The sequence below is a fragment of the Gopherus flavomarginatus genome, chromosome 5 (genome assembly GCF_025201925.1).
Source record: "Gopherus flavomarginatus isolate rGopFla2 chromosome 5, rGopFla2.mat.asm, whole genome shotgun sequence".
In the NCBI taxonomy this organism is placed as follows: domain Eukaryota; kingdom Metazoa; phylum Chordata; order Testudines; family Testudinidae; genus Gopherus; species Gopherus flavomarginatus.
The window spans coordinates 145,594,037-145,607,111 of NC_066621.1; the positions used below are offsets into that span (position 1 = coordinate 145,594,037).

The window sequence follows — 13,075 nt, forward strand, 5'->3', positions numbered from 1 at the left end:
CGCAAATTCCCACATGATCATGAATGAGTGATGTATGTCGTGGAGTATCACTGAATCGTCTGACAATGGGGAACACCTGCAATAGACCTGTTTGCCACTTACCAGAACAAGAAACGTCCATAGTACTGCTCCAGAGCAGGGATTGGATTACACTCCCTGGGGGATGCTCTTCTCCTCTAATGGGACAAGGGCTGCCTTTACACCTTTCCCCCCATTCCACTGGAAATAAAAAGAGAAAAAGCGAATATCATATTGATTGCTCCCACCTGGTCCAGACACACATGGTATCCGTACCTGTCACAACTGGTGTTTTGTCCACCATGACTCTTCCAATGACTCCTTACCTTCTGTTGCAGAACAAGAGACACTCTCTCCATCCCAGCCTGTGGATACTGCAGCTCAAAGCCTGGCTCCTTTGTGGTTCAAGCACATAAAGACATCTTGCTCTGAGAAGATACAGGAAGTGTTATTACACAGGAGAAGAGTAGCTAACTGTTATACCTACCTAAAAAAGTGGACTAGATTTTGAATATGGTGCCAGCCCAAAAGCGTCACTCTGGATGCAGCCACTCTACCTGTAATCTGTTGACTCTCAAGAAATGGACTTTCTATTAGCTCACTAAAAGTCCGCTTAACAGCAATTGCGACCTTCCACCAGCAAGTAGAAGGGTACTCAGTTTTCTCCCACCTGACTACGAAGAGGGTTCTCAAAGGCAATGTGAACCTCTTTACTCAACCCAGGCTTCCCTGCACAATGGGATCTCAATCTAGTGTTAAAAGGACTGAATAAGCTGCCATTTGAACCCATGGCCGCTTGCTTTTTAACTCACCTTCCCATGAAGATGGCGTTCCTGATCGCTATAACCTTGGCAAGAAGGACAAGGAAGATGCGGGTCCAGTGGCACATATCACCTTCACAGTGTTCTTTCCTGACAAAGTCATGCTTAGACACATCCGAAGTTCACTCCCAAGGTCATTTACGCATTTCACGTGAAACAATTTATTCATCTTCCAAGCTTTTATCCCAAGCCTCATCAGGATAATAGGGAAGCCATCCTCCATATGCGCGACATGAGGAGAACCGTGGTCTTCTATATGGACAGGACAAGATTTTTTTTTAGAAAATCTCTGAGACTATTCCTCTCCATTGCAGATAGATCAAAAGGTACAGCGATTTCTGTGAGATCTGTCTCCTCGTCCATCACCTACTCCAAAGGTATCTGTATATCAGAAATCTGCAGAGCAGCTACTGAGGCATCTGCACATACCTTCACAGAACACTGTGCCGTTCTGGGGAACTCTGCTGCAGATGCCAGATTTGGTGCCACAGTGCTATCATCTATAACAGACTCAACTCCAAAGCCCCAGCCTCCAGTGGGGAGGGGCACTGCTTGGGAGTCACTTACAGTGGAGCACCCATAGGGACACTACTCGAAGAAGAGGAAGTTACTCACCTTGTGCATTAATGATGGTTCTTCGAGATGGTTTATATCTACATGAGTAATGTTGGTGCCAGTTAACCCTACATTTTTGGCTCAGAGTACCTAAACTCTGCCCAGCTTGTATAATGGTTAAATATATGTAGAGAGTGGAGTTGGGGAACAGCTTTGAAAAGGCAGCCTATTATAGATGAGTGATTACTGACTCCATAAAGCATTCAAAATATTGTCAGTTAGCTATGAAAATTAAATGAAAGTAATCAGGCAGATTACTTCTCAGAAGTGTGTGTGTGTGTGTGTGTGTGTGTGTGCGCGCGCGCACGTGTATGTGGAAGAGAGAGAGAAAAATATACATACTTCGTCGTAACTTTTGACTGAAATTCTATTTTAAAAAATATCTGTGTAAGTATGTATCTTTTTACATAACTGGTCTGCTTTCTTTATTTGGAATAAAAAGAAGGTATGCTAGATTCTATTCTTCCTTGCTTATCAATAATAAAATTGTTTTGTAAATTCCAGTTACTGGGCCAGTTGATTGGCAGGACAAATCCATTGGCAAAAATAGTGATGTAGATATATACAAATGATGGGGAAATTTGGCTTTCATAATACACCTCCACCTCAGTATAACGTGACCCGATATAATGCGGTAAAGCAGTGCTCCGGGGGTGGGGGGGTTCGCACTCCGGTGGATCAAAGCAAGTTTGATATAACGCAGTTTCACATATAACACGGTAAGATATTTTGGTTCCCGAGGACAGCGCTATATCGAGGTAGAGGTGTACTTATAACTGGTGGTGATGCACAAGAAAGAAAGGAAGAATCCATCTTGGCTTTCAGATCCCCTGAAGTTTTCAGGGCTGATAGTTGGCAAAATACCTTTTCACATGTAAGTTGAGCATGTTTAATCTGGATATCATTGAGATGCTATCGTATGGGGCAATGCCATTTTTAGAGTCACTTCAGAATAGGACTGCACTTGATTATTCAGCTATAAATAATTTTAATACTTCTGTGTAGTGCTTTATTATTTTCATAGACTTATAGTAGTCTAAATTTATTTAAATATAATAATATTTAATCTCTCTGGAAATGGGTAATCCTATGACCAAATACTTGCATAACAACAGCACCAATGTCAAAAAGCATACCATGGCTGACAAGAATCCGCATTATAAAGTAGTTTGATTCATTTGACCCAAGGAAAATATGCATTAGAGAGAAATACCTTAAAATCCCCAAAATACAATATTTCTACAGGACGTAGGTTTTAAGTAGATACAGTAATAAATGGATTGCACTAGATCTGGAATGTCTATATGGAATACACTTTGGTTTTTACTGTTAATAATCTGATACTGAAATGATTTCACCTTTTGGGGAAAGTATGTGAATAGAGAGTTCTCCTGTGTTTGGAAGGCATAAATAAGATCCGACAGCTAATGCTGGTTAAAACATTTATTCTTAATTACTAGTTCTGTTTTCCTCTTGGCTATGGAATTTGTTTTGCATTCAATTTGTGTTTTGTATTTTTTTCAAGCTTAATATATCACACAAAATTTCTAAGGTGTAAGAAAGCAATATTTATTGTTTATGCATAAGATAATTCATGTAGTGAATGTAGTGAAAGTAATAGCTGTCTTCAAAACATTTAGAGGATGAAGTTAGTACTAATGAAAACTACTTAATCTGGTAGCATTGATTTGGAGCAATCATAGTATAGGTGAGTATTTTGCAGTTTTTACTGCACATGTTCCAAACATTTCATTTGCAATCTGCAACCCTTTTGTTTGTTCTATTCGTAGGCCCCTGTTGAGTAGAGACTGCCAATCTGTCCCAGATTGTATGATGGTTTTGTAATTTTTAAAATGACTAGTGTCACCGTAACTCACTTTCATTTGTGACCTTAAGAAGGATTTGAAGCCAGCTCTCTGAAAGTGAACAGCTAGTGCACAAATTCATTCTACCCAATCCTCAAGAAGATACTTTTAAATTTGTTCATAAAATGTATGTTCTGTATCAAGAGTGTCATATTATGTAAATAGAAAAGTGTTGTTCTACAGTATATTTTATAAAGCATTGGTGTGTCCACAATAATACTATAATGTCAAATTTTGATCACCATCTTTGAACAAAGCAGCAAAGAGTCCTGTGGCACCTTATAGACCAACGGATGTATTGGATCATAAGCTTTCGTGGGTGAATACTCACTTTGTCGGGTGCATCTTTGAACAAAGACATAGTTAAATTTACAAGAATATAGTGTAAGGTAACAAAAATAACAAAGGAAAAAGGATAGATATTGGGATTATTTAGTTTGAGAAAAGCAATTAAAACCTTGCATGACTGAACTATTTAAAATATTTTAGAGTTACTATTCCAGGAGTGCTAATGAGAACTACAGAGAAGGTTGCCCAAGCATTTCTATTATAATGCACTATTTTGATTTGGTTATAACTGTGTGATTCATACTAATTTTTGTTACAGGTTACGATAATTCATAAATTTCAGTGAATTTAATTAATCTGGAAATCCGATATGAAAATATTCTCTTATGTGTTTTAAATAGCTGAAGGGGAAACTGTCAAGTTTTTCACCCCTTAAAGGTCATTTTCTTTAAAGGTTTCAACATGAGGATTCCCTCAACCACCCACCTTTCTTTTTTTTGTTTTTGGTTACTAAAAAGAAAAGCATACCTTCTGGCGTGTCTTAACATACTAGTAATGTCATGCAGCGCCCCCTCCCCCCCACACTTGATTTGTATTTATAGTGTGTTGTAGAGGGGAGGTTGTTTTACAGTAGTCTGTTAGAGCAAACATCTGTCCTTTGTGAGTACCCTGATCTTTATAACTGCAAATAAATAAAACTTGTAATATTCAGTATAACTCATTTTTGAGCTCTAAAAACTTGATAGGGTTTCTTTAGGAAAAAATAAAAACATTTCAAAATTAACTGAAAACAATGGAACTTTCACCTGTTGGGCACAAATTAAATTTGTGTTAATTCATCTCAATCTGTGTTTTATCAATTAATTATGCAAGTTAATTCTTTTTCTTTCTGGAAATTGCAACTTGACTATAGAGGAAGTGATTTCTGTTCTTGTCATGTTTTATTCTTTGACTTCCTCACCTTAACATGCTCTTTTTCAGATATTCCTTATTTCCTTGGCACAATGAAGGTATTATTAAGACAAGTTAGAATCTATTGGGTCTAATCTATCCCTTTGATTTATTATGAGATGATTATTTCTGTGTATCTTGAGAAATCTGCTACTGCTTTGATGTGCTGTAGTGATTTTTCTAAGGTATGTAGTTATGCATGCCAACATACTCCAAGTAAGTATCAATTTCTAATTCATAACTAAAAATCTGTATGTAGTTTTTACCTTATTTTTAGTGCAGATAATTAATATGTGATCAACATTTCAGTGTGGTAAACTGACGGTAATAGTAAACTGGATTTGGAGGTCCATTGGCAGAGAGAGGCTGCCTGTAAGATTATCAGCAGAGAGAAGCTGAGAGTTCCCTTGCCCCATACTATTTTGCACTGAAAGTCTTTCATCATCTCCTCTCCTCTCCAGTCCATCCCTTAGAAAGATTAAAAGATTATACAGCAGCATCTTTGGACCTCTGCTCACAGACGGCAGTCTTTTAAAGAACTGACCTTTCATGATGGAGAACTGAACTGAAGTAGTGGGAACTGGCAACACAAAATAACTTTTTAACATGGAAGATTGATTTGTTGATTTCTGCTGACCCATTTCCTCTTGTGCTGAGCACATCCTGCTTCCCAAAGTCCTTTGTTACCTTTATCCTTAGAGAGTTTTTCGTTCCCTTCCCAACAGAACTGCCAAAAGAAATTTCAAAACTGTGTTACATTCAGTTTTTTCCCAGGAATTGATCACACTTCTAATTGATTGCTTAAATGATGATTTGCTTCTTAAAGGAGGTCTAGATCAAGAAGAGTTTTCACAATTTGTGTACTGATTACAGAAAGTCTATAATGACTTAGTTTTAGTGTTTTCTGATGCAGTGTGTCTTGCATAGGATTATCTAGGTTTCTTTGTAGTTTCAGGTTTGGAAAATACAATTTATTTTCTCCCCAAGATTTCAATTGAGAGAACTTTGAATGAGATTGACAATTATTGCCTTTTTAACCCCTGATTTTAGTTTAAGGTTTCCCAGCATTGTAATTTATAGCAAGTTTAGATGAACTATGTAACATGTTCTGGGGCTTAAGCTTAGGAACCATTTTTTGTGTTAATTTTCCTTTAGACAGACATAGTGAGTGTCAATATACATAGGCGCTGACTTCCTCTCTACCAAGGGGGTGCTCAACCCCTCTCCGCCGCAGGCCTGCCCTCACTCCACCACTTCCTCCAAGCCCCCACTCATGCCCCACCTCTTCATGACCCCGCTCCACCCCGGCATCTTCTGCTGCCCATGACTGGTATCCTGGCTGCTTCTCCCTTGCCCAGAGTTCCAGCTGCTGGCCGAGACCTCATATAAAACTTGAGGGTGCTGCAGCACCTCCTGCACTCCTAGTTCCTCGCCTGTGTCAACTCCTTAATGGTTAACAGTTTAACCAATAGAATTTTAAGGTTACATGGTTACTATTTTTAAACCCTATTTATATCCCTATTGCTGGTGGATGCTAAGCACCTGCTAATTTTTTTCCGTGGGTGCTCCAGGGCTGGAGCATCTGTGGAGTCAGTGCCTATGCTAATAAAGACCCATACCCCTACCTTCCCATCCACTGTAAAACAGATACACAATTTATATAAAAATAGATGCACTCATTTACGTTTTATTGATGCAATATGCAAGTTGCAAAGAAACGTAATGAATTATAAAAAGTTTTGAAACAGATTACAGTCTAGAACGAAGCATTATATATGTTGTGGAAATAACACTGCAATACACCTAAATACAATAGATACCAACTACCCCATTTGAACCATAGCTTATGTTTTGGAAGAGATTGTTAGTGCCTATCTCAGAGAAGACTGGGTTCTAGAACCCCTCAAACACACTGTACTTAGGCAGCTACTAAAGAAGAAAGTTCTGAACTCCAGTCAGCCACCTCCCAGTCTGACTCTTGAAGTTCTTTTTTGTGAAAGGTCATCAAGAAAATGGCAACATGAAAATATAACGGATATCTAGCTCCCTGAGGCCCCTGGCCTTATTTGGTGACATTTCAGACTGGAAGTGGTACGAATGGACGTTGTTGATCTTCTTGTGCAATGGGCAGAGGCCAGATACCTTTATTGATATCCCTTGACTTGTTATCAGATTTCAGCACTTGCTGACACAGCTGTGTAACTTTATCAAGATGACTGGAATAGCTTTAAAATGGTGTTCTGCTCATTGCTTCTGGTGGTTTTTAGAAGGTGGTGATGGTTGGCTGCTCCATCTCAAAGGTTCTTATTTGTGGAGATTTGCAAGACTCCAGTCTGTCACATCTTCTGTTCAACATCTATACAGAGCCTCTAGGAATGTATTGTGTGGAATTAGATGATGATATAAATTGCAGTATCATTAGTACACTGCTGACACCTATCTGGCATCTTCTTCTTTGACTCAGGCATGGGTGTTGCAGAGCTCACTAAATGCCTAGCAGAATCTGAAATCGGGAATAAAACCATCTGCAATTCAGCTTGTCCACGACAGGGGTTATTCTGTGTAGCAAAGAGGTTGAGGATCTGATGGAATCTATAATTGCTCCATAAGCACTACACATACAGGAAGAAATTGCAGAGTGTATTGAGCTTTGCCATGTCAGATTTATATATTTTAGTGCAGAATGTCAGCCATATCGCTAATTACATATTCATTGTTTCTACAGCAATCCAATATCTTCACTGCTTTTTTTTTTTTTTTTTTTTTTTTAAGATTATACTAACAAAAAATAATGTGTAGTGGATTAGGAAGCATCTCTTATTCAGCACTTTAAAATAAAATACATTTGTGCAGTTCTTTAGTCCATTAATATGAATTTGAGCCTTTAATAATTTGTTTTGCAAGGATTTACTTTTGTAAAATTCACAAATTTTTTAAACATGAAATTAGGCATAGGTATAATTTTAATTTAAATCTTCAATTAATCTGCTTTATTCCAAAATAAACTACACTTATTAATTTCCCATGTTTTCCAACTGTTCCTTAACCTGATCAGCACTATACCCTGAAGATTAAAAAACAAAACAAAAAACATACCAGTGGGCCAAATGCTGGCCCTCCTTTATATTTGTGCATCCCTGTTTAAGAAATGTTACTATGTAAAAGATATGACTTGTATTAAGAGAAGAAAGTGTGATATAGTTGATCTTTTGCAGATTATTAAAACAGTACACGTTACAAAAGTATGGAGTGTTATACTGTTTCTAGTTGAAAGCTGAATAGAGTAAGCTTGTATGCTTTATTTGTTGCATTTCTTTGAAGATCACTAAATCCATCCTACTGTGTAAACCTCTTGAGCTAAGCTGCAGTTTCTTAAAAAAAAACAAACGAACAAAAAAACATTGAGGTGGGAGGTAAGGCGGCAGCCTTCCTCAGTTGTTTGTCATCCTTTCTGTTTAATATCAAGGTTCTGTTCTATAATTTTTCTATTATCATCATTAGCCCCTTGTGTACATGAAAATCAGATAAACTAAATTTACTAGATATTCTTTTGAAATCATGTTTAATAAGGTAACTAACCTGCCACTGTGAATAAAATAGAAACTGTCAAGAGTTTGAGCACATTTATGGTAGTGCTGTTGAGTCCATTTTTATTTCATGTAGTTTTGCTAAGCGACTGATCCAGTAAGGCTGGCAAAACAGAAAAGCAGCAAATATATACGCACTTACTTTATCAGCCAAGAATACTTGGGTGTTCAAATATAAACTATATGTAAAGGATAGCATATTCTGTTGCTTTGGCAGGATTCTATAACAGAAAAGCTTCATTGACTACTGCAAAATTACAATTGATTTTATTACAGAAAGTGTCAACATGGGAATAAAAATTAATGGGACTATGAAAATTTGTTTGGAAAGTCATAGATTTATTCGGATGGTGTTGCTGTATGGTACAGCACTTTTTTGAAATATAAAGATAGAAATATCAAGTTTTAGAACGTTCTTCCTTCTTTACAATGTTAGCTAACTGAGGCTCTGATCCTGTGAGGTGCTTAGCATCCTCAGATTCCAGTGAAGTCGGTGGTACTCGATTTCTGAGCAGCTTGCAGGATCAGGTCTTATACGTAGGTGTGTTTATACTCTCCTCTAAGTCTTGGAGAGCTGATAAATGTGACTTTTAAAAGCAAAAAATTAAATATAGTGGTACATGCGGTATCCAAGATCTCAACTACTGTATACTGATGAAATTTCTATAAAGGGTTTAATTGTTAGGTTGAGCACTGTTTTATGAAAACTGTATGGAACACTGCTTTCTTTTGAAATTGCTCTTCAAAAAGAATTCCTATTTCATATAAAAAGATGCCAGACTCACAAAGATTTCCTTTCTTGTTTCATAGACGTTCCATCTTCAGAGCAGCCTGAACTGTTCCTAAAGAAACTTCAGCAGTGCTGTGTAATTTTTGACTTCATGGACACACTATCAGACCTTAAAATGAAAGAATACAAGCGCTCCACTCTTAATGAACTGGTGGACTACATTACAATAAGCAGAGGCTGTTTGACAGAGCAGACTTACCCCGAAGTAGTTAGAATGGTGAGTTTCTTCTTTACTGTGGACACTTTAGATCCACATACAATGCCAGCTACATATTGGGGGCCAAAGTGAACCCTGGAATAAGCGGACTAAATGTGACCTTGGGTTTGTATTTTCTAGTAGACGTCACCAGAGGATACTACTTCTAAGACCAATAAAACTCAAATTTTCACTTGCAGTGAAGTGAAATCAAATTAGGACATCAAAACACGAGTGTCAAATATGTAGAAAAGTATACCCAGAGCAATTCAAATTTCAGCATTCAGAACATGAAGTAGACACAAACTCATTGTGCTTTTTTTCCTAGTGAAACAGAATGGAGTAATTTTAGAATGTTTGTCTTTATTTTTTGTAAGATAGTTTTTATCTTTAAGTCTAATAAAATCTCATCACAAAGGAACTTTGTCACTTTTGCCATGTAACTGAGCATTGAAAAGTGATGCATAGGATCAACATTAAAATTGCAGTGCTTTGCTCTTTAGATTCATAGCAACTACAATTAAGAGGTCACCAGGAGTTCCCAATGGTAGTGGTAATCTTATTAATAAATTATTAGCTAACACAAGTACCTTCAACATCAGTGCTGAACGACCACCAGATAGCATAAAGTGAAGAACATTCATTGCAAGCTTTAAGATAGATATGATAAAATCTTACTAAATTGCCACCTGAAGCAAAAGACAGATATTCAGAAATAGATTTTGTGGTGTTGGTTCTATACTGGTATTATGTGATCATTGAATCTGGTAATAGACACACACTCGTGGAGAACTATGATTAAATTTAATTTGCAGCATGCATCCACCTTTTTTTGTTACACGCAAGTTGTACACAAATACATACCTACTCTAGTGATTATCTGAATTATGTAGAAGTATATGTTTTATACCATTGGAATATGTATTTGTGTGTGTGTGATTTGTGTTATGTGTATTTCATATATATGAAATATACAAAAAAACTGCATTAAAAGAATGCTAAGGTTTCGTATGGAAACTTAATCCTGGCATTTGCTAACATCTGAGTACTTGTTTTTGCTACATTCACATTGTTAATGCACCTTTTTATGTAATTATAAAAATGCATTGCATGGGCAACGCTAATTTGGCCTTCTTATGCATGTGCATTATGTTACAATCTAGAATTATATGATCACATACTGTTTTTTTTCACAGGACCCCTGCCTTATTCAGTACACAGGAGGGATGGTGCTTACTCAGTGAACAGAAGCTATTCAATATCATGTTTTATCCTCATTGTTCCATGTGTGGCCCCATGCCTTATTTACTGTATACTATTCAAACCCTGCTATGAATATAGAATTATTAATTTTCTCCTGGGTGTTTCTGTGGTGCTCATCCCTGTAGTATCAGAGTGCTTCACAAACATTAATTAATTTATCTTCATAAAACTGCTGTGAGGCCAGGAGGTGGTATTCCCTTTTCAGAAATGACAAACTGAGACAGAGAGATTAAGGTCAAAAGTATCCAGTAATTTTGGATGCCCAAGGCTTGACTTTTTTCAGAGAACTTAGCATTTTTTATCATTTTTATTTGCTCAGAGCAGAGTTTTCATTGACTTCAGTTGCAGCTGAGAGTGCTCATCACTTCTGCAAATCAGGCAAGTGCAAGTTGGGCATTCAGAAAGTCAGTGATCACTTGTGAAAAGTTTAGTTTAAGTGATGTCCCCAGCATCACATAGGAATTCTTTGGCAAAGGCAGGAATCGAATCCAGTTCCTCGGGGCAGCATTCAGCTGCCTTAACTATGAAAAGATTCTTTCTTTTCTTGCAGTTCCCTTCCTCACTTACTGTACACCTTCCAATTTCTACAACAAATGAAGAAAGGGGTCCTACAGACCAGTGGTTCTCAACCTTTCCAGACCACTGTACCCCTTTCAGGAGTCTGTTTTGCCTCACATAATCCAAGTTTCACCTAATTGAAAAATGACTTGCTTACAAAATTAGACATAAAAATACAAAAGTACCAAAGCACACTATTACTGAAAAAGTGCTTACTTTTGCATTTTTACCATATAATTATAAAATAAATCGATTGGAATATAAATATTGTACTTACATTTCAGTGTATAGTATATAGAACAGTATAAAAGTCATTGTATGAAATTCTTATTTGTACTGACTTCGCTAATGCTTTTTATGTAGCCTGGTGTAAAACTAGGCAAATTATCTAGATTAGTTGATGTACCGCCAGGTAGACCTCTGCATACACCCCCGGGGTATGTGTACCCCTATTTGACAACCTCTGCTGTCAACCACAGCTTCCTTTTCTGTGCAGATTCAGTCCCTGAGCTTGGTTCATCCTGTGCACTGAAGGGAGGGTGGGGTACCTGTAGGAAAAAACAATTGTCTTCCATGTAATTAAAGGCTATGATAATAAAGGCATACACACAAGGGGAGCAAATTAAGATTTTACAGGCAATCACAATTCTATCATTTCCTATCTTCTGAGTACTTGATTTTAACGTTCTTTTAAAGGTAGCTTTTTGTATGTGATATTTTTAAACAAAAAACCTGAAAAAACAAATTTAATCACGTTGAACCATGTCTGAATCACGTGGAAGTTGAGCATTAGGAACTTTATATCCACAGCACTGGCTTCTGCCTCTTGGCATCAGGGACTAACTGATTGCAGTACTGGGTTTTCATTTTCTGCTGTCGACTGGCATGTCCTTGTCTGAGTCCCAGTCTTCATCCTTACCCTCAGCTCCATGTCCCAGATCTAACTGCTCGCTTCTCTGCATTCTGGTCAAGCTAGTTCCTCCTCCTGCTCACTGCTTGGATGCCAACAGGGAACATTGTGACCACAGGAGTAACAGTCTTTGTTCCTATGCCTGGTATTACAGCAGTTCTTGGCTGCCAGGAGGAGGAAATGCAGTGAAAGTCCTGCTTAGTCCCTGCATGCTCAGTGAAGACAATTTTTGAGGTATCTAGCTGCAAAACTGGCTCATAATTTGGCCGAATTTGGGCAGATTTTCATAGGGACAACAAAAATTCACACCGTTGGCAACAGGACAACCCTTTTGCCAAATTTCAGGTCCCTTCTCCAAAACATGGAGGTGCTATAGCTTCTCAATAAAATGGTTATAAAAATATTTTAACATGGGCAAATCAACATTTTTTCCCATACTCCTGCATCAGAATTGTTTTTGTTGAAATTTTCAAAGAAACCTCAGCCTAAGGAAGATGCGTGGCTTGGAAAATTTCAGCCCAAATGGTTAAAGTATGGCAAAGTTATAAGCGAAAGAAAACAAGATCTTATGTTGGAAAGTGTCAGGTATTGCTACCTACGCCAGCTATAAAGTGCACACACACTTTGCAGATGTATTCTGTGTAAGTGTTATGCATGATGATGTGGCATAGAGTATAAAGGTTTTTAAAACATGCTTGGGTCATGTTGCTCATGAGTGTTGAATCCATGAGTGAATTATGCAGGTCATCCCAAATGAGTGCTAACAAATATTTTTTGCTATACCACACCAGCATGTATTTCATATATGCTACATATTTTACAGGAAAGCTATCTTAGACATGTAGTGTTTTTTTTCATCACTTTGCCAGCAAAAACCAAACTCCCTTTGTACCATGAATCCAGCTGTACAAGCCTTAGAGGAGGAGACAATCCCTCAACATTACCTAAAATAGATGTTTAGTGCACAGTGTTTCCCCTTGGCTAAGCAGTAGTCAATTTTGGAACCTTGCAGCAGGTCACTTTCAGTTGCCGGAGAAAAATTGATGATGTGAAGTCAGGTATAGTATAACTTGTTTATTTACAATATGTATATGAGTCCTGTTATTCTTAAACTGAGATAGATCTAACTGTGTGAAGGCAGCTTTGTACGCCCATTCAGTGACCATGAACAGCCACAAGGAACAGCTGCTTTTGTGCATGTTCCTCCAGGTCT

General features: G+C 37.6%; 1 protein-coding gene across 7 annotated transcripts in view; it reads left to right on the top strand.

Moving 5' to 3' along the window:
• The window catches only part of PPP2R5E (protein phosphatase 2 regulatory subunit B'epsilon), a 113,762-nt gene that overhangs the window by 63,091 nt on the left and 37,596 nt on the right, over positions 1-13,075 (top strand). For all 7 annotated transcript variants that reach the window (XM_050952630.1, XM_050952628.1, XM_050952629.1 and 4 more), the window contains one exon: positions 8,956-9,152. In XM_050952630.1, coding sequence (XP_050808587.1) covers positions 8,956-9,152 — 197 coding nt within the window. The remainder of the gene's footprint in view (positions 1-8,955; positions 9,153-13,075) is intronic.